We start from the raw sequence: 23,091 nt of genomic DNA, 5'->3' as shown, positions 1-23,091 counted from the left end.
GAATATCAAACAAGTGCCACTGCCATAACTACCTGCTACGATGATGATGCTCCATAGCCGCTACTTCCGCCGTGGTTCTCCACTGAGTTTCCTCTGCTGGTGGTGGTCTTACTTTCATCGCTCGATGTCAAGCTGCTGCCAGCGAAAGACGCTTTGTCCTTATTACTATTATTACTAGCTGCAAGATATGTTGAGAATGCTGTTTCCGATTCTGGTATTAGAAAAAAATATATATCATAGCAAATGTGATATTAATTTAAAAGGTCCTTGATTATATGCTTCTATCGGATGGGGAAGTAAAACGTCGGGTCATTTGCGTAAAAGAGGTTTTGGGTGACTCACCACACATAACCTTCGGACGCCTAGAAATGAGCAAAAACTTGCAACAGAGCCCACAAAAGACCCGGGGGTAGTTAAAGTGGATTGCTTTACTTTTTTTTGATTATATGTGCAGTAAACATATTCAACCTCCAAAGTGTTCTATTTGGTAATATTTTTTATTTTTTCCAATTGGTAAGGTTTGTCTCAAGATAATCATTTAAAAAAATGTTGTGGGGTTGGCCAAACTATTTAAAAAAAAAGTTTTTTCAATTGTTCTTACCAATAAATGGGTAAATTTGGTCCATATCTCTTTGGCTTAACTTTGGCTTTCCACAAACATTGAATCCATGCAACATTTTAAAATTTGGTGTGATGCACCAGTGCTCCACCAGGGAGATAAGAAACTGTTTTTCTGTAGCGGTAAAAAATCTATCTTTACTAAAACAAAATTTCATGGTAAATATTTATGTTAAAATTTCTTACAATTTATGATTTGATAAACCTTTAGTAAAACTAGTTTAACGCCTTTCAATAAGGCCGATGCAAATATTTAAAAAAAGTTTTTGTCCCTCGGCCAAGGTCAAGGGGGGGGGGCAAAAAATATAAAATTTAAATAACAAGCCATAATCTTCACATTTAAATGAAAAAAGTGTTTTAAAATGCATTTTACACTAGTTCAGTTGTTTTGCAATCATTAGTTTTCAAAAAATCTAAGATCTCATAAAAACAAAAAATGTATCGAAAAAAAAGATTTTGCATCGAAAATTTTCCAAATATCTTGAGATTTTTTAATAAACCCAAACATGCTAAAAATGATTTTAAACGCAGGAGAATGTATTTTAATTTGATTTCAGCTGGTTGCACTTGAATTTTCATTGAAATTTTGAAGTTTATTGTAAAAATATTTTTTTTGCCCCCTGATTTTTCGGGCCAATTTTGAAGAGGGGGGGGGGGGGTGACAAAAACTTTTAAAAATATTTGTACCAGCCTAATTGAAATTTCCATACAGGTACAATAATAACTAAAATATTGAAAAAATATGTTATAAAAGGTTTATTGGTCGCATAAATTTCAATCAACTCGCTTTTCTATAGTTTTGACTGTTTCAAACTTGTTTGTCACAAAACTATTGATTTTACGGCACTTTAAAGATTCAACTTTCAAGAACTTTTGCTCTCCCCATGCCCAATGGTGCTTTTGTGTACCGTTTTGAAAATTTTAAAAAAGGGACGAATCTTTTCGCACTCTTCGGCAAAGTTGTTCCCTGGAACACGGGCTATGACAAAACTGACAAAAAGCAAAACGTACCGATTTTACGGGTTAAATCCCATTTAAACTTCAAGTCAAAGCGCCAGGTCCTGTCGCAACCAATCATGCTCATATTTGGGATTCGGGCTCAGTACCCCCAGCGAATCATGCCCTGTAATGCCAGCAAAAATGACCCGTTTTGTTACATCCTAGTACCCAAACATGTAGTCTAGAGTTTTTTTTGAAAAGGTCCAATAAACCAAATTTTTACAAAAACTGAAAATTTGATTTATTGGACCCCTTAAAAAACTCCAGAAGTCATCGTTGAAATTTTAAAGCTATCACAGTTTAAGTGAAAAAGTTGATTTTTCCTGTTTTCGTAATTTACTTGATTTTGCGCGCGGCACGTCGAAAAACACGGATTTAATTTTATTTTATGAACATCTCCAGCTTTTGAGTATGTTACGTAAAATTTTCCGAAGAAACCGATAAAAATATTTTCAGACATAGGCTCATTGGTCCAGACACGGTGAAAACACTATTTTGAGTTTTCATACGACTTTTCAAATGTTTGGCTAGTTTTTTCGGAATTTTTTTCGGTTTGTGCCCTTTTCAAATGGATATGCTTTCTAGGTAAAAATGGTAAAAAGTAAGTAGTTTGCCTGAAGTTTTTTAAAACTTGTTTTGTTTATAAAAATATCGATCTATATTGCATTTTTTCTATATTGCATATAAATTGGACAATTTTTCGAATTGTATTTCAAAACACATACAATTTATTATTCAGAATTCAATTTTATCTTCTCTAAATGAAAAATTGTCCAACGAAAAGCGTTTCGGTTTGAAAGGAGGGGGAGCGATATGAACGTGGAAAAATATTTTCAACGACCTAACTAACTTTTAAACACTTCTCTACCAAGCCCAATATGATTCTATACCATTAAAAAATGGTGCGAGTCGAAACACATGGGTTTTAAGGGGGACAGCTATTTTTGTTCAATATTTTGATTTTTTATGATCTAGGTTAGAAAAGATCCTGAACTCATAAATGTATACCGTAAGTTGGGGCGAATCGAGACTACAGTCTGAAAAGGGACAGCAGTTTTTAGAACTTCAAATTTGGAAATTGATGAATTAATTGTACTGCTCTGTATCTATTCTAACCATAACCTTTTAAAACAATGCGGTGATCGTTTCCCACTCGATTGCTTAGTTAAGGGAAGGTAGTGTATCGTCACAAGCTGGACCTTAGTAATACAACCTATGGAATGCTATCGTTTATATTAAAAATGTTAACATTAGTTTATTAATAAACTGTCACTAAATGCATCTTATTTGCCCCAGTTCGCTACAGAAGACGTTCATTGATATTTAATTATGTTTTATTTACAAATTATAACAAAAATATTCATTCAAAAATTACGTCAACGATAATGGGAAAGCTCGTGTTAAAGGAAAGGTGAGAGGAGCAGTTGGTTTATTTGCAATCCCGAAAATGTATGAACGTAATTTGTCAATGGGCTTTGGAATAATGAAGTGAACATTGACGTACTTGACTCACCTGTGCTACTTTCCCTAGTCCCTGTATCTAGCCGCCGGTCACCGGTAAGATGATCGACGTAGGCGCCGATGCCCACGCCCCGGGTCAGCTGCGGTTTGCCCTGGCGGGCCGCTTCCTCCTGCGAGAAGCGGGGCTGCTGAAACTTGGCCGGTGTTTTGCTGCCTAACGAGGCCGGTGTCGAACGCTGGTGTATCAGCCGATGTCGTTGTGCTATCGGGGTGATCGAGGTGGCGATCATTGTGCTTCCGGAGTAGTCAGTATTTGAGTCGCTCCCCTGTTGATCCGTGTCGTGTCGAGTCGTGTCCCAGGTGGGAAGAAATCGAGAACAATTAGCTCACCTTTTAGTGGGGGAGGGTAGGGGGAGGTCACGTGCACACGTGGCTTATATAGGACAACAACTCAACAAACAGCAAGTTTGCGGCACTAGTTACGGTTAGTAGGTCCACACACACAGCAGAGGTGTTAGTAAGGGGTGTTAGCCATCGAATTAGGATATTTGAAAACAGACAACAGCCGTGCAATGAAACAAGACATGGGGGCAGCTCGACAAAACACACAGATTGTGGGTGAAAGAAAAGACATTTAAGCGAAATAAACGGTTTGTAGCCAGTGGTAATTCTGAAACTGAAACATCAAGATATATAGTACAAAACTGTTGGAAAAGCAACGAGATTGCCTTTCCTCACGAAAACTATTCTGAGCTTCGAAAAAGTGCTAGATTAGGAATACGCAAAAACGTACAAACTTAGAAACTATGGCTGTCTAGAGACAACGGTATGCATCATCATTTGGGATGAGTAGTAAATTGAGTTTACTCAAAATCAATGCACATTTATATTTCCGATGAAAATTCTACAAAACTGATTTGATAGAACATCTACAGTGACTTTGCACCATGCGCCCCCATGAGTTCAACTTGGTCTTAACCATGGTCAGACATTTTGATGGAGACGCTTGGTTAATTAGTTTTCGAGTTCATATGGTAACAAGTACGTCGTGGGAATAGACATGTACCACTTTTGTTGACTAAGATCTCTATTCCCGGTTACACTCAAACCCCGATGGTTTGACACCAACTGTTGTCAAACGATCGGGATCGCTTTTTAGTTTGACACCCTCTTTACACAGAGGTCACACACACTACCAAACGTTTGTTTTAATAGTGTGCGTGAGCGCCGAGTAAAAAGTGAAGGTTCGTCACTTTTTAGTTTGACTTTGACCAACCATCGGGTAACAAACTTAAAAAGAGTCAAACGATAAAGTGACCAACCACCGGGGGTCGAGTGTATTTTGTTGACTCAGAATTTCTGAAAGTTGGTCACAGAGTTCATAGGGTAACTAAAAGGATGTGAAAACATTTCTGATTCTAAATCTTGGATGAAGTATGTAGTATCAAGCATATTCTGTAATGTTTGTTCTTATACAACCGATTTCAGTATGAGTTTTTACTCAATCCCAAGCAACGATGCATCTCGCCATAGATCTTAAAAATCAAAACTATCGTAAAAAGTGGCACACAGTTAAACAAAAGGGGTTTTGTTTTCAGTAACAAAAAAGTAAACGAAAAAGTAAGATATGCTCATTCAAACGACATTCAATAATCAAATTTACCATATTGGCACCATTGTCGGAGACTCCGGATCCAGACATATTGTCAGCCAATAGTCTTTCGCTTTCTGGATCGGACAAAAGTCTCGACGCTTCAGATTTATTTTTGAGGATCGATTTCGATCGTCGATGAGTTTCTAACTGAGGTGACGTTTCTATCGAATCTATGGATAGTGATAACTTTTTAGTATCGTCTTTACCTGCGTGGATGTGGTTTCGAATGAAATTTTGGAAGAAGGGCGATCGATTTGCAACGACGACGGGGTGAAACATTTTTTTCGATAGTTTGCGATTCGCGCGCAATGGTTTGATGGGAATAGAGTTGAATGTTTGCAAACGGGATTGATAGAACAAATTTTATCGATTGATTGATGATTTGGACGATTTTTTTGACGGGATGCGCAAAGAGAGAAAAAAAGTGAAAAGAGAGACAACACAAATGAAATGTTAATGAATTGATAGTTTAAACGTTTTTCTAGAAATATTGTTGACAAATATGGATTTTTGTTCTACAACTACTACTTGAGAAGCAATCTTCGAGATATAGCAGCTCATTTGAATTATTCTTATTGTGAATTTATTAACCGTGTTTATCATGTTTTGATAAGATAATCCAATTAAATAACAACTCTATTGTTTTATTTTTGTAATACTAATTCGACCTTTATGGAATTTGTGTAAAAATGTATTTCAGAGTGAGTCCACGAACAGGGCATACCTCTTTGTATGGGACATCGTTTGGACCTCACCAATCTGAAATTTTCAGGGATTGTTTGTACATATAAAACTAGCATCTGACCAAAATATGAGCACTCTAGGTCAACGAGAAGTGGTGCAAATCGGGACACAAAGTTTGAAGGTTCAAATACGTCAAAAATCTTAAAAAGTCTATTACTTAGGAAAAAAAAAAATCATTTAATTTCTATTGTGAAATTGTCTCAGGAACACGAATATCATAAAATTATCACCAGAAAATGGGATCTAAGGGGTCCCCCGAGCAAAAATTTACAAACAAAAAATTCACTTAAAGTACTTAAAAGTGTCTATTTAATAGACAAAACGTTCTCAGTCTCAGATGGTAGTCCCAAATGTCCCCTACAAGCTGCAGGTCGAACCGAGTTGATATCTGGATGGAACATTTTATTTGAGTTTCAAAATTATGCTATTTTTCCACTTAAATGCCAATCCCTAGTAACATTTTTAAACTTACAGGTTTTATCATGGTTCTGAAAACCCTGATACGGCCTAAATAGGCTTTTATGGCCTACTTAAAACCTAAAATGTTGCTTGGGAATAACTCCCTTTAGATTTAACCAATTAGGATGCTTCGCCCTGCATTTTGTTGCATTTTTTAATCCATTTCAGATGCATTTTGAATTTTGAAAGTAAATTGAATTTTACCTAAGTTATAGCTTTTTAAAGATTTTTGACGTATTTGAACCTTCAAACTTTGTTTGTCCCGATTTGCCCCACTTCCCGTTGACCTAGAGTGCTCATATTTTGGTCAGATGCTAGTTTTATATGTGAGCAATTCTCGCTGAAACCGTCCCACTAGATGCACATGTTCTCAAATCGTTACGGCAATGTACTCATTCGATTCAGCGCACCAAAAAACCATTAAAACAACCTTCGAACCAATGAAAATGTCAGCCGTTAGCCACCTGTAAATAAAAACTTGTATTGAACTATGATTTTTTTTCTAAAAAATGCCCTAATTTGGAGAAATGATATCTCCCAAAATACATTACCAAACATCAAAAAGTTATACATCGTTGAAAAGGTAATCGCGAGGGCTTTCTATCGCACTTTAAAAAACATTTCAAAAATTATTTTTTCAAGTGTAATTTTAAGGGTTTTTGAGAACCTTACTCTTAATTTTGAATTTTGACCGTGTGCGAACACGGTAAAAGGAACTAGTCCGATTTGGATGAAAATCGAGTTTTTTGCATGTTTTTAAGGTATCAACAGCCCCATACAATTTTAACTTGATCAAAAAATATTGATTTCAACTTTGCACTTTTTTGTGCACGATTGAGGTTATACAAATAAAGCAGATCTTCCCAAAACAAATTCTGTACATAAAATATTACTTCAGTGAAATGTGGCGAATCGAGACTACAGTCTAAGTAAGGACATTAGCTTTCAGAGTACTTAAAAGCTTAAAATTTAGAAACTTGTTTGTTTATGTATGTTTTTACATAAACAATTTAAAAATATGATCTGGTGAGTGAAAGTATAGTTGAAATAGGTGTCCCTATTCATCCTATATGTCCAGATTTGCCTCATATAACTGTACATTCGGCTCAAATACAATCCTGCTTTGTTTTGACTGTAAATTAGGCTCATTTCTGAAGTCTGAGCTTTGGTTATTTTTAACTGAAATTTTACCAATTTCTTTCATCCGTTCATAACTATACGAAAACTATTTCATTACACTACTTTTCTCAAGTTGATTTTATGCAAAATCTTCCAATCTTTCGAATGAAAATGGTTGCGTAATGATAAGTGGTTGCGAACACGGTCAAAATTCAAAATTAAGAGTAAGGTTCTCAAAAACCCTTAAAATTACACTTGAAAAAATAATTTTTGAAATGTTTTTCAAAGTGCGATAGAAAGCCCTCGCGATTACCTTTTCAACGATATATAACTTTTTGATGTTTGGTAATGTATTTTGGGAGATGTCATTTCTCCAAATTAGGGCATTTTTTAGAAAAAATCCATAGTTCAATACAAGTTTTTATTTACAGGTGGCTAACGGCTGACATTTTCATTGGTTCGAAGGTTGTTTTAATGGTTTTTTGTTGCGCTGAATCGAATGAGAAAATTGCCGTAACGATTTGAGAACATGTGCATCTAGTGGGACGGTTTCAGCGAGAATTGCTCATGTACAAACAATCCCTGAAAATTTCAGGCAGATTGCTGCTCGTGGACTCGCTCTTAATGTAAAAAAACTCAATTTATCAAATCCATCAGCACCAAAACTATAATTTCTCCTTATCATATCAAATTGTTTGTGTATATGAGTTTTTCAATCAGTCGACCAATCGAAAATCGAACATAAATCGGCGATGGGGCCGTTGAAATCGTGTTTAAATTATAACTAATGTGTGTAAATAAAGAGTTTCAGTGTTTGTAGATTAAGTTGATATGATAAAAAAAAACACCGCAAAACATTCAAACATATCACTGATGGTGTTGGTGTATGTTAAAACAGTGTCTGTGTGGCGTGTACATAACATAAACATTTCCGGTGGAATAGTAACAATGGTGACGACATATGGCGTGTGGAGAAAAGTACAAACATGTTCAAGTGTGTATGCGCGTGTGCGTGTGTGTTGATAATGATAGTATGACAGAGTTACAGTGTTAGGCATAAGTATGTGGTGTTGCAGTCAAGTGATGGAAACAATTTGATTGATTTTGGTTACACAGCAATAGCAGCTCAGCTCTGTTTGGAGTCTTTGAGTAATGCGTAATTTTGAGTGTGAATTCGTAGCCGAATTTTTGAATAAGGCGGTATTTTCCAATAATTTTCATAAATTTGAGTAATACTTTGGAAAAGAGAGAGTGTATGTGGAGTATGTTTTGAGGCGAACAATGGTGGTGATGCGTTCGTGGGCACAACGTGGCACAACACTTACCTTTTGGCGCCGGATTTTGGATGCCAAACAGGTGCTGGTTGATGAGCTTGGTCGCCGAGGCTATACTCCTACTGCCAGGCATGAAGGAAGATCTACGTGTCTTTTTTGCTCGTCCCACTACTGCTGCTCGCCGCCGCTTGGCCATTTCCAGCCGCCTCGTCGAGACTTTCGATGGACGATTTGAGGTTCTCGAAGCGGGTCTTAGGTCTCGCGGCTGCAGCGGCCATTGCGGCCGAGGCAGCACCCTGCTGGAACCGGGTCTTGCGATGCTTTGGCACCGGGGTCTCGTTCAAACTGACACGACTTCCTCGGTCCGACGTGTCGAACGACGTCTGGAACTGCTTGTACTCATCGTCCATCGGACTCATGCCCAAACTTCGCAGGCCAGTGTCTCCGGAAGCACTTTTCTTTACTTGGCCTCTACCTACGGAACGCTGCTGTTGAGTATCTTTCTCCAGTGGATTTATGTACAGATTGTTCGTATCTAGCGTGTCTAAGTCGAATGACATATCTACAATATCGGATGTTAGATCACCTTGTGACAGGAATGGATGCGTTTGACAACTAGCGTACGTATCGGAGCTATCGACACTAGCTAAATCACCATTGTTACTATTACTATTGTTATTACTAACGCTAGCGTTATTATTATTACAGTTATTAGAATGTTTGATTGGTGTATCCATATACGGATATGGATATGATATTGTACTTGGACCAAATTGTGCTGGTGGGGCTATACAATTATTATTCATATTATTCTTTAGCATACGCATCTCTAAGCAGACCGTCGTGTGGAAGTCGGAAGTTGGAAGTGGCATTAAACCTTCAGCATCGATGAACTCTTTGTACTCCTGGACGTTAGCGATACGGGTGCGGGGAAGAGAATAGATGATACAGACATTATCTACATTAGTAAACCAGTTTAAACTAGAACCAATTAAGGCATGCAACACATGATACTACTAAAATAAAGCTAAAAACATCTACTCTACTCTTTGAAATCTTACTTCACACTAGGTCAACGCTGAGTCAAAATTTGCGTAACTATAACATGTGACAAATGTTTAAAACAAGATCGAGGGATTAGGGACAGTATGGTTTTGTATGCTTTTTTGCAAAAATATTAAGCAACATACAACAAAACTACTACCCTTAATCACTCCAGTTTACTTAACGGTACAAATAAACAACATTTCTAAGCAACGAAAGACTATAGTTCTAGGTATAGGTTCTGTTTCAAGATTTTAAATTATTGAACTTTACTATTATACTAGCAGACACACAAGAGAATGTTTGAAAAAGTTACGTGAAAAAGGTAACTGACACACAACAGTGGAAAACTTGTAGCACTTTGGTAAAAGAAAATAATGTAGTTTATAATGAACTGAACAAACTTCAACTTAAAAAGCGTTGGCGGAATGGAAAGTTCCAACAAGGACTGGACAGAACTGTTTGGAAAGCGATTGATTTCTTAGAGGTATTTCCTCGTAAGCAGTGAAATTACGCAAACAAATTTGACGTAGAAGACAGACAAAGTATGCTATAACCAGAAGATATTAATTAAATATAGGTTTTGAAAGGTTATTGAAGGGCTTGAACATTTTTCATTTTTGTTATAAACCTTTATTTTCCCTAACATTTCAGCGCTTGAGTTGAAAATGATAAGAAATAGTGGCAGAAAAGGCCATTTATGACCAAACCAAACTGAGAGGTTTGACCGGGATATTCCAGTGGATCACGGAGTTGAATCGAGTTAACAGTTTTAAATTTTGGAATCCCACATTATTTTTTATAAGACAATCTATGTTTTTAATATGATGAACGTTTTTTTAGCTACAAACAGCTATAATCCTGAATTTGACGGTACAGGTTCAGGTGAAGAAATGTGTTTTAATAAAAAAAAACCCTTTTATAAACTTCAACAGTTTAGCAAATTTAAAAAAATCGAATTGGCTTACTCGAGACAATGATTTGAAAATTATAACGATTGTAATTCATTTGCAACATGTCAATTTATTCATAAACATAGTTTTTTTTTCCTGAAATTGTATTTCCGATTTGTGGTCCCAAAATTCATCATTTGTACTCTCTAATGCTAACTTTATAGGAAAATCAACAAATTTAGTACAAAGAGAACAGATGCATTGATTTATAAAAAAGCAATGAAATGTATGTGTTTACATTCAATTGAACAAGTTTTACAAACAAAATTAATATTTTAAGAAATAGATGCACTCTGATTTTTTGGGATTTTTTTTTAAACTTTTAGATACAATTTGCATTTGCCTAACTCAAAATTGGCTCCAACGACGATGTCGATGGGTGTAAAATTGATTAAAGTTTAAAAGATCAACTTTTTTTTTCTTAGAATATGTATTACAGTGATTCCACGTCAATCAAAATCCAAAGGGCTCCGATTTGGCTCAGATTAGGCCTGGAAGGTCCTTGGCCAAAATAATTAGACCTGAATTGTTTGTTTGGTGTTTAAAGTAGCCAAATAATGGCGTTTTTAATGATTTCGCAAAAACTTTTTTTTTTCAAAATTATGTTTTGGATTTCAGCAGTATAGATATATCTTTTCAGTACTTTTTGATGGAGACGCTTTGTGCTTTAAGTTCAAGCGTTGTAGTTGTTAATTCATTTATTTCTGGCAGCTTTTACCTTCTTGATAATTCGCTGTCCTCAAGCTACATCAGTTAAACCCATGTCCATGTCCCAAGTCATTTTTTGACGATTTTGACTTTTTGTCATTTTTAATCTAGTTTGACGTATACTTTCAGTAAAACACATAAAATTTGGTACTTTGTTCGGAAATTCTTCAATAACAACACCAAGTCTCTTTGTCCCATCGTTGCAATTCTGCGCATAATTGTCCCACCAAGTATTTTCTATCACGGAATGCATAGTTTTACGAATCATTATGTCATGTTTACCAGTTGTTTAGCAAGAAAATTACAAATAAGGGTGATAAACTGCTAACTGGGCGATTAGGGACAATGAAAAGGGATCCCTGGAACAATTATGCGTAGAAACCAGCCGCCCCCTAACATGACAGTTTTCGTGAGTTGCGCGTATCCACCGACAGATGGCATGTGGACCTCGTCGGAGTCCGCCCATTAATAACGCAACTCAAAATTTGCATGGGAAACTTTTTTTTCGTGACGGCTTTCGCGGCACGCTCCCTCCAACTGTTCGAGACTAATATTTTAACGTGGCGTATCTTAAAACAAGTTTTTCAAGAAAATGATTCCAAAATGCTTATTTTGCCGTTTTAAACCGAAACAAGAAAAAAACTATATTAATTTAAACTATTCGCCATTTTTAAATGTTTGGCTAGATGATAGCAAAGGCCGCCATCTTAGGCCCACTGGGCCCACAAAAAGGGGTACGCTCAGTTTGTATGGGAGCTGTCAACATGCTCCCGGGCTGGTAGAAACACAGAAATCGGTTGAAAAATTTCAATCGCGCTTTTTTCAGTTGCACTTTTTCGAACATTGGACAATTATGCGTAAAACGGCTGTAAATCCCAATGAGCTCCCAGGCCAAATTTGAGCCAAATCAGAGCATTTAGGATGATTTTGATCAATATATATTTTCGATTTATTTGAGTGTGTTAATTACACACAATCGTTTTTTTTTCAAATTATTCGTAAGGGATCTAATTTTAAGATTTTTCTGTAAATTTCTAAAAATGTGTTGCAATCATTCCACATGTTTGAAACATCCACAAATTGGAACACTTTTGTGGAATGCCTAAGGCAACTCCTATTTTTACCGTACTATTTTTACTTTTTCCATAACTTTGGTACCTCCCACAATTACAAGATATCTCAAATGAACAGAATATTTCATAAAATAATATGAGATGGTTTACAAAACCATAATTAAGCTTTTGAAGTATTTATTTTGGCAAAATATGCATTTCCGTATAGAATCCAGAATTAGTTACACCTATTACGAAAGTGTTCCCAGCCAGTGGATTTCAGTAGTCAATGTTTTTATTAAAGAAATTCACATAAAACTTTAGAATTCAAGAGGATTAGGTGTATTAAACTTGTTAATTTATAGATTTTATATGATTTAATGAACACTGGCCGATCAGAAAACGGTTCCAGATTTGCGGGATGATTGTATTTTAAAAATTGACATGGTTAGTCGCAACGTTAAGAGCATTGCAATGGATTGGTTAGTAAAAGCGAAGAAAAACGAAATAACATTAATTTTAGTGGACGTCTCAAAATGAACTGTCACACTGAAACACACATACGCACACACACACACAAACAAGAAAAGGAAAGTGAGCCACGGAGGGAAGCAGTTTTTTTTTTGTAATTTACAGATTAGCGTGAATAAAATTAAGGTTTCATAGAAGATGAAATTTCAGAGCGAGCCAATTCTGGTACAGCGCTGGTCAGGGAGCAGCAGAAAGGTGTGCCCCTTAACCTTGAGGACCCTTCTCTTGTGAGTGGGGTTTTGTGGGTGGAAGAGGGGGGGGGGGGGGTGTGGTTTGTTTCTCCGTTCAACGCTCGTAGACTCACCTTCACGTGCAAAACCGAAGCCGACATCGCTGCTCAGAGTAGCAAGCAAAAAGTTTGTTCATCTTGTTTTCGATTTTGGTTGTTGTCGTTTTGTTGTGGTTTCTCAAAGGTACGGTCAAAAGTGTGTGCCAACAGAAACAGAGCGCAATGTTACCCCACAGTACGGTTCTCCAAGTAAAACAACCAATTCGCAGTCCTCTGCACTTAACGCTAATGATATGTATTTAATGCGTGTTCGTTCCAAGCTTTTCATTCTTTTCCTTCTTGTTCGATAATTAGCCTTGGTGTGACTAGCACTGTATAAAATTACAGGTTGAAAAATTCACTTTCTTCTTGTTCGTTTTCCTCTCGCCCCACGTGGTCACAATGGCCATGGCCATGATCCTGGGGCAGCCGCCGCCGGTCGATCGGAACGGCTTCAGCAGGTGTCATACACTTTTGGACCGCAACGGAATACATTCATCGTTCGAGTCCTGCTCCGGCTGAGGTGGAGTCTGCAAAAAGGTAATGTTCGTGTTCGGCTGGTCTCTCGGGAAGGGAAAAGTCTGTGGGGCCGATCGAAAGGGGCTGGAAAATTTGTTCTGTGGACAGACGAGTAATACAACAGACGAAGGGCGTGTTTGAGTTTGGTGTGGTGGTGTGTGAACGTGAGAGTGGAGTGGTGTGAATATTTGGTGAAATAATGTGTTGGTGGAGTGTGGGTGGAAAACGTTGGAAAATAAAAATTAAAAGTGTTGACAATAGCAGTTCTCACACAGGCAACAGAAAGGTGTTAGAAACACTCACACTTTAGTTATGCATGTACATGATGATGTAGTTAGAAAAATATTGGCTGTCTGTGTACATCACTGGAAACTCTTCTATTACTATGACTTTTCCTTTTTTCAAATGTCAATTCCATGCAATCAGAATACACCTGAAGGTGAAGATTACAAGACGTGTACGTGACGACTTCCATCCTTGATATGATTTTTCGTTCAAAAATATAATTTTTTCATCCCTGCCGTTATTCTGACAAAATTCCTTCTACAAGTTGTTTAGAATAAACCTTAACGGTACACATCAACCATAGCTTTTGCACCCAGATTTATGTTACAGACATTTTAGTATTTAGTAATTTTTGATTCATTCCCTAAATTACTGTCTTCGTAGTTATTTACAACAAAGTTTGACTATTTTTACAATCAGATTCTTGCAGGATTGGGTCCGTAAGTTTGACAATTTTGGAATAAGAAGACAACAACTTCCTTGGTTGCTATGCTCCCTTAAACGTTGATGATGGCTTTACTTTAATCTGTTTCAGGATTTTATAGAATTCCAATATTAGTTGGAAAAAACATATCTGATCTAAAATCTCCAAATGTTAGATGCTTAAATTAAATACACAAAATTATAGCAAGTCGCTGCAACATCGAACAACGATAATTTTTGCTATTTTGGTGTTACTGACCAAAGAGGCTATTTCGTTGCAACGTCACGGAGTGATCGATGTGGCAAATGAAAAATTCAAATTAACATTTGTTTTCCATAATAACTACTTGTGGAAAATTTAATTTACGAATCTGTAATAATATTTTAGTTTTGGACAGGTTTTGAAATCACACAAGAATTATTTCGAGAAAAGTCAAAAATTTCGTGACGTTGCAAAGTCGGAATGTGTCATCCACACTTTTTTTCTGTGAAAATTTTAAAAATGATAATTTCTAGAGTTTTTTTTTAGAAAAGGTCCTATATGCTATTGAGCTATCCTCTACGAAATCGTTTTTTTTTTAATTTTTTGTATTTTTCAATCCGGCTGAAAATTTTTTGGTGCCTTCGGTATGCCCAAAGAAGCCATTTTGCATCATAAGTTTGTCCATATAATTTTCCATACTTGGCAGCTGTCCATACAAAAATGATATATGAAAATTAAAAAATCTGTATCTTTCAATGGAATTTTTTGATCGATTTGATTTCTTCGGCAAAGTTGTAATTACAACTTTGCCGAAGACATCAAATCGATCAAAAAAAATCCATACTTAAGTATGGATAAGGACTCAAGCGAAAAAAGTGATACACGGTAAAATTTTTTTTGATGATTTTTTATTTCACTTTTTGTCACTAGAACTTTATATGGACAAACTAATGATGAAAAATTGCTTCTTTGGGCATACCAAAGGCACCAAAAAAGTTTCAGCCGGATTGAAAAATATTTAAAAAATCGAATGACCGAAATCTCAGAGAATTGCTCTTTTGTGTTTCATATGTTTCTAGGACCTTTTCTAATAAATATAGATTTTCGGACTTTTTTTTAAGAGTGTAACTATTCTGCTTGATTTTATCTCATATACCTACAATTTTGTCGAAGACACCGAATCGACCAGAAAAGCCGTTCTTATGAGATCGAGTATTAGGGTTCGTATAGAAGAACTGATGTTTCTTTTGGTACTCACAAAGTTTCAGCCAAATAATAAGTATAAATACAGCAATTCCATTTGAAAAGAAGCTAAACCGAAAAAAGTTCTCCGATCGGGCTAAAAATTTTTCTGGGGGTTCCTTGGCCAAAATAATTAGACCCGTATTTTTTTGTTTGGCCATTAGGGTGAGCTACATCGTGCTTTCGTCATTTTTCGCAAACACCACTTTTTCAAAAAAAAAAAAATCGTATCACCGTGTCATTTTATCCGATTTTAGCTGTCTTCGACGCAAAAGTAAGGGTGTTAGTTTGGCTATTTCGGAAAAATAGAAAGAAGTTTCAAAAATCCTGCTTAACATTTGAAAAAGTCTTATGAAAACTTTAAATGGCGTTTTGATCGTGTCTGGACCAAAGAGCCTATGTCTGAAAATATTTTTATCGGATTCCTCTCAAAATTTCACATATAATACCAAAAAAATGGCAGTGTGGGTCTCGTGGCGCAGGGGTAGCGGCTTCGGCTGCCGATCCCGATGATGCTATGAGACGCGGGTTCGATTCCCGCCTTATCCACTGAGCTTCTATCGGATGGTGAAGTAAAACGTCGGTCCCGGTTTCTCCTGTCTCGTCAGAGGCGCTGGAGCAGAAATCCCACGTTAGAGGAAGGCCATGCCCCGGGGGGCGTAGTGCCAATAGTTTCGCTTTTTTTTACCAAAAAAATGGCGATGTCGAACCGTATGTTTCCGAGATAAGATTTTTTGAAACTGAGTTTTTTGACGCGCCACGCGCAAAGACAGAAAAATGAAGAAATCGGCAAAAAACAACTTTTTTCACTAAAACTACGATACCGTAATCTGGGGCGAATCGGGACTTCAGTCTGAATAGGGACAGCAGTTTTTAGAACACTTAAAGCTTTTAAATTTGGAAATGGATGTACACATTTTGTTAGTCTGATTCTGTTCTAACCGAAACCAACCAGAAAAATCAAAATATTTTGCTCCAACATGGTTAGAACTGCTGTCCCAATTCGCCCCATGTGTCCCGATTGACCCCAGTTTACGGTAACTTAAAAATTTCAGCGATGGCCTATACATGTTTGGGTACCATTTTTTTGTAATTAAAATACGCAACTTTTGGTACTCGAGCTACGGAAATTGCTTTCCGCATAATTGATCGACGCAACCAACATCATCAGCACAGCTGACAACAGTTATCCAAACTGCGAACAAAGCTAAACTTCGTTTAACTCGCCGCGATTAAAGTAAGTGTTTTGGCCAAGGAACCCCCAGAAACATTTTGAGCCCGATCGGAGAACTTTTTTTTCGGTTTAGGCTCTTTTCAAATGGAATTGCTGTATAAGAAATTGATAATTCTTGAGAGAATTGCCCTTTATGCCTTTATGTTAGTTTGAATGAAAATGAGTTGGATAAATATCGACATGTCTGAAAATATGTGATGAATGGTAAATTGTTTTTTGTGTGTCTTTTGTTTTTAAACATGTGCTTTTTGTTGATGTTAGGAAAATGCTGTTTGGAGCCTAACATTTCAAAAGGGCACATAACTTTTGTAAACAAGAGTGCGTCCCTTTCACTCAAATGACAGTTTATAAAGTGTGAGAGAATGAAATAGATGGCACGATTTTGATCACGCATAAGTCGCAAACACACCCACTCATAAAACAACCATACACAAAGAGTTAAATCCTAGTTGTCTCGCTTTCAAAGTTTTCAATAAAATTATGGACTTCAAGACTTGCATTTGGACTTGAAATCATTGTGGTATTTTAATAAATTTATTCCTATGGGATGGATTCAGAAAATATCGTGAAATATATGGTAAAAATCTATTTAATAATAGATTATTGCTTTTAAAAACTGCGTTCTATGGAAGTTAATGATAACCATGCCTCAAATAAACAAAAATCTGCTACAAATTTTCCTTGTGTGCTGTCTGTATATCATCAAAAGATTTGTTGCAATACTTCAGAATAGTTCTTTACAAAAAAAAAAAAAATAATTTGATGTCATTTCATAAGTATTTCATTGTGTCGTCTTCAACGCTAACTTATTTGGTTTAACATTGAGGTGCGTCATCTAAACCAATTGCTAAACTTATTAATATAGATAAGTTAGTAAATCCATACAAAATATATAAATTGAAAACTAGCACATTCCTTACGCAGATGCTATTCGCTACCAACAACAAAATTATATTAAATTATATCGATTTACAACTTTGAATATGCAACAGTAGTAAGATACATCTCAAATGTACAGCAAATACAGCAAGTTCAAAGTATATGTAGGAGATAATAGTGGGCTAGAGAGTACTAATAACGAGCCGACAACAGCGAGCTAGGAGTCAATGATTGAAAACTGTACCTTCGACGTGCAAAAACAACACTCAAACTCGGATGGCAGTTCAGTATCGGACTTGTCCCGTTTACTGGTGGAAGATGTTTCTAAAGCAACTTGTCGTCGAAGTTCTTCTACTTCCTAGAACGAGTGGGTGGTTATTTTGAAAAAAAGGAAGGACAATAGAACGGAGCAGGGACAACGAAGAGAGAAAGAGAGAGGGAGAGAGAGAGAGAGAGAGAGAACGAGATCAAAACAAAAAAGGGAGGAACAGTGAACCGAGTTAGAAGGTGTGATGGGGGAGGAGATCGGAGGTTTCGTACGAAGGCATCGGTGGAAAGCAGAAAAACAGAGCAAATAGGTTGACAACAAGTAGAACGAAGTAAGTAAGTAGAATGTGGATGAAGAGGGTGAGACTAATGAATTAGTGAAGGTTTGAAACGTGCAGAGTAGGTGAACAGTTTAAAGGAAAATGTCAAATTTAGTCTACATTGTGTTTATGATGATGTTCCAGAAACTTTCGGATTGATTACTCTTTTCTTACTACACAACTCTGAATGGCTGGATCTTGAATGAAGAAATTGTACAAAATTTATATGTTTATCATTGAAATCTTATCTTTATTGTGATAATTATATTTTGCTTAGTAATGCGTAGTGCATAGGTTAGATAAATCATGCAGTTTCTGGAACATCAATGAGGTCAAAGAAAGTTTATATTGAAGTTTAATGTCAGTGAAAATGTCATCATTCTTGAAAAATGGTCTTTCAAAATGACCACTTTGATATTTAAAAAAATATTTATCTACTGTTTTTGAGAAAATTTTATACTGGTTTTGTTTGTTTTAAAAATAAACTGCACGTGATTCGATGAATACTCAAAATTTAAACTGCAAGTGTTTTGCAATCAAAAAGCTGCGATTAGACAAAAATCTGTGATACGCACATTTGGTATTTCTTATACGTGATTAAAAGTCGTTCAGTGTCCAATTTCAACGCTAGTACAATTTTCAGAAAACTTCTTTTAATCATTTTGCTGAGCTTAAAAAAGTTGGCAAAAAAAAGATCGCATCACAGAGTGGCAAAAAAGCAAAAAACATACGTAATTTGAAAGCATTTTTTGGGAGGTGTTTGAAAAAAAAAGGGAACAAATTTTCCAACTTGGATTGCTTTCAGGTTGTTTGGGAATTAAGAACCAACCAAGTACGCGCATTTTTGCTGTTAAGTTAGTAAAGGTAAGAAGTTGGGAAATACCTCGGTGCTCCATTGATTGTTGTAGTACTATAGAGAGTTGGTTTAGGGAAATTCAATGTATACGTTATATTTACAATTACTGTTCGGTAATTAGTTTGGAAATGCATGTGATTGAAAATTAGAGTCGTTGAAAATGTGTTACTTTAGAGGGCAAGCTTTGAGAGGTCAGATTAGGAGTTTTGGTCGAGTTCTACATGTACGCCGATTAGATGGTTAGATAGATTAGGACAATAGCAGGCAAAACCAATTTAGAATGAGTATGAGATTGAGTATAGTTGTGTGTTGAAACAAAAAGGTCATAAAAATGGTAACATGAGGAAGGTGGCTATTCTATCGATACATACCGCCCTCGAACATGACATTGGTTCGTGCTGCGGCGTGTCTTGCATGATGAGTTGCTGATCCTCGGTTGCGTCCATGTCGATCATCATGTTGTGGTGTTGCATCGACGGACTGTACGGTGGAGCCGCCTCAGCATCCATTGGCCCCGTTGAGTTTTGTGGGTAATTTTCGGACTAAGTTGGCACGGGATGAAAGTCAACGAAAAATGTTATTAGAATATTAACAAGTAAGAAATCAAACACAAATCACAGTACAACAAATGTTCAGAGTCCCTTCACCTACTGGTTGAGAACCATCGCTAAAGTATACCTGTGAATTGATACTCTTCCTCAATCCAGCAGCGGAATGTTTGTAGTTTTTATAACACCCGATTCCGGTCATGGCAGGATTACGGCCACCACCAACCGAATCGCCCTCCTCCGTACTGTTGCCGTCCCCGGTTGAGAGATTGTGTCCTAGGTCAGAATAAATGAATAATCAAATTGAAAATAAACTGTCAAATTGAACAAGTTGCTGGCCTGGTACTAAGAAAGCACACTCAAACACGTTGGTTATTCTAGAGAGCAAACCGATTACAATTGAAACCAAAATTTATTGGTTTGAATTTGCCAAAAAGTTTGAATTTGATCAAATATGGCATAAACTACCGCAGTTATGTTTGACCAGGTCATCTTTACCATATGGGTGATGCAAATTTGAAAATTACCATCTCCGATTCTGCTCAAATTTGGCAGAGCTGTTGAGGCTATCAAAACATGTAAAAATCCCGAATTTCATCCAAATCGGACCACCCCCTCCTTTTTTGTACCCTCCCAAAAATCGACTTTTTGGCGATTTTTGAGCGAAACCCCTATTTTCAAACGACGATGACTCAGGAACCACACATCTTAGAGGGTCGGTCTTGGACTCAATTTTGAAGGAAATTGAACGTAGAATCCATTTCCGTGATCAAAATTGAAATTAAGATAAGTTTTCTACCTGTATTGCGCAATTGAAAACTTTAAATGGCCGTATCTCAAAACAGCCCTATTAATTTTTCAAATTTGACCTCACCATCGTATTCCCCGGCCAATTTTACATAAGAATCACCTATCGACAGAAAGGAATATGTTTCGTTCCAGAGATATCGAATTTTAAAGTTTTAGGTATTTGAGATTACCTAAATTACCTTTATTCGCCACATCTGCTAGAAGCACTCGGGCGCGCTGATCAATAACTGCTACCTGGTTATTTATTGAAATAAGATTTCATCCCAAATAATCATTAGCAAATTAGGCAAAAATTTAATGTACACCACTGTAGGAAACTGCTGTATAATCCTAAATTTGAAAAATAGTATACGGTGAACTTGTGTGCTAGCCCACAGGACAGAGCAAGAACGACACGCAATACAGGGCAGAATGGAATTCCCGCAGATCTAGCAGGAAATTGCAATTGATCTGGTAGGTTATACTTAAGAAAAAGTGTAGGATACATTATCGTGTTAAAAATTAAGAATTAACATAAATAAAACTCTCGTTAAGCATGATTAAGGGGTTACATACATGTAGAAAATCACCAAATTTCAAAATTCAGCAAATTTATTGGATCCACTAAATAGATGATTTTCAATCACTCCTGAAAGTTTCATGAAGTTATTACATGATTAACTGAGTTAGAGACGATTTTAGGCTCAAAATTTTGCAGTACGCAAAGCGGACTGTCAAACTTTGTGAGCGTTTTTCTCAGAACACCGAGTTGATTTACGGGTGCCACGATATCTCGAGATGGGATGGACCAAATTGGCTGAAATTTGGGGTGAAGACTCCCAAGGCATATCCCGTGTGCATGACGAAGCCCGATTTTGAAATTTTGCTTTTAAAAAATACAAAAATCAAATACTGAGGTTTTTATATGAAAAACCATAAAAGTATTTTTATCTCTTTTGAAAATTAAGTTTTTGAAAATCAGCCTTCGTCATGCACACAGGACCGGTTTAACGAGTCTTCACCAAAATTTTGAGCTGATTTGGTCAAAGCAGTGTTGAGATATCGTGGTACCCGTTTTTTGAAACTGCTAACTTAAAATAGCTATATCTCGGCAATGGTACATCCAAATGTCTTCATATTTATTTTGTTAATAGATGAAAATGTACAATTAAATGCCCTGCAAAAAAATCATAAAAAAGTTTGAATGTGTGGTCACACCAACCTCTGACATTTTTGACGATTTACATGTATGTAACCCCTTAAGGAGGAGGATTTCTGGAATGTATAAAACTGAAAAATGTAAGAAAATCGCAAAGAATAATCTGATTTACAATATAAAAAATCGGTTTAATATGATCAATCTTTCATACCGTACGGCAGATTTTGGGGTTTTTGCTGAATGACACTATTTCGCTACCACACATGGCAAAAGCTCTAGAACCCATGAAAATTATTTCATCTACTACAGCCAGCTTCAATTAAAAAATAAAAAATAAAAATAATTTGATAAAATGGGATGAAATGAGGAATTAGGAAAAATATAAAAATAATAGAAAAATAATGATAAATTTTTGAAAATTGTATTGTAAAAACTCTATAGCATTTGCAAATAAATATTAAAAGTTCAAATATTACTTAGGGGAAATTCTCGTATGTTTGGCAGGTTAAGACCTCGCTCCTAACTCCATCCAATTTGCTGATTTTCACTATTTAAACAACAAATTTTGCAAAACTTTTGATAAAAACTTGCTTGCTCACTTCTTATTGAGCTATTTATCACTTGATTTTAGTTGAAAACGCTTTCAATAAGCTTTAATTGAATGTCAAAGTTCTGACCTGCCAACATTAGAGGCACGCTGGAATTAGATGCTGTTCCCCTAATATGGTTCAATGACACTGAGATCAGGCAAAACAGCACATTAAAAATCACCCAATAAATATTCCTTAAACAAAAATTAGATTATTCAAGGTATTGATTATCTTAAAATCGTATAAAATTTTAAAAATAATTCATCTTACAGAACACCAGGTAGTAATTATTGATCAGCACGACTGAGTGCTTCTAGCAGATGCGGCGAGTGTAGCTAATTTAGGTAATCTCAAATACTCAAAACTTTAAAATTCGATATCTCTGGAACGAAACATATTCCTTTCTGTCGATAGGTGATTCTTATGTAAAATTGGACGGGGAATACGATGGTGAGGTAAAATTTAAAAAAATAATAGGGATGTTTTGAGATACGCTCATTTAAAGTTTTCAATTGCGCAATACAGGTAGAAAAAATATTTTGATCTAAATTTTGATCACGGAAATGGATTCTACGTTCAATTTCCTTCAAAATTGAGTCCAAGACCGACCCTCAAAGATGTGTGGTTCCTGAGTTATCGTCGTTTGAAAATAGGGGTTTCGCTCAAAAATCGCCAAAAAGTCGATTTTTTGGGAGGGTCCAAAAATGGAGGGGGTGGTCCGATTTGGATGAAATTCGGGATTTTTGCATGTTTTGATAGTCTCAACAGCTCTGCCAAATTTGAGCAGAATCGGAGATTCTGTAATTTTCAAATGCTGTTCCGCTTCAGGTGGAATGACCCATATTTGCAAAACTCTAGCGACAATCTAACTGGGATTACCACTTTGGTGTTGGCTAGCTCTAGAATTTATCACTCCGCTCATTGATCTATGTAGCTAAAAATCGTGTTCAAAATTGTAATGCTAAATTGTAGCTAGAAGACTGACAATGTTTTATACTATTTTGTAGTTCGTATGTATGCACTTTGCCTCATTTCACAAGCTATTTTCTTAACACTAGTAGAATAAACAAGTCAACAGTTAACGAAAAACAAAACACACGCAAAGTTCAAAAA

At 36.3% G+C, this 23,091-nt stretch overlaps 1 protein-coding gene across 1 annotated transcript in view; it reads right to left on the bottom strand.

The window, feature by feature from the left end:
• LOC6041987 (potassium voltage-gated channel protein Shab) overlaps positions 1-23,091 on the bottom strand; it is a 76,967-nt gene that overhangs the window by 5,657 nt on the left and 48,219 nt on the right. The window contains 9 exon segments of the mRNA XM_038261783.1: positions 33-211; positions 3,131-3,404; positions 4,742-4,938; positions 8,380-8,494; positions 8,496-9,233; positions 17,694-17,807; positions 18,920-18,946; positions 19,264-19,434; positions 19,571-19,716. Coding sequence (XP_038117711.1) covers positions 36-211; positions 3,131-3,404; positions 4,742-4,938; positions 8,380-8,494; positions 8,496-9,233; positions 17,694-17,807; positions 18,920-18,946; positions 19,264-19,434; positions 19,571-19,716 — 1,958 coding nt within the window. The 3' untranslated portion in view covers positions 33-35.

Source organism: Culex quinquefasciatus, chromosome 3 (genome assembly GCF_015732765.1).
Source record: "Culex quinquefasciatus strain JHB chromosome 3, VPISU_Cqui_1.0_pri_paternal, whole genome shotgun sequence".
NCBI lineage: Eukaryota > Metazoa > Arthropoda > Insecta > Diptera > Culicidae > Culex > Culex quinquefasciatus.
Note: the sequence above shows the minus strand (reverse complement) of the source record. Positions and strands in the feature narration are given on the sequence as shown.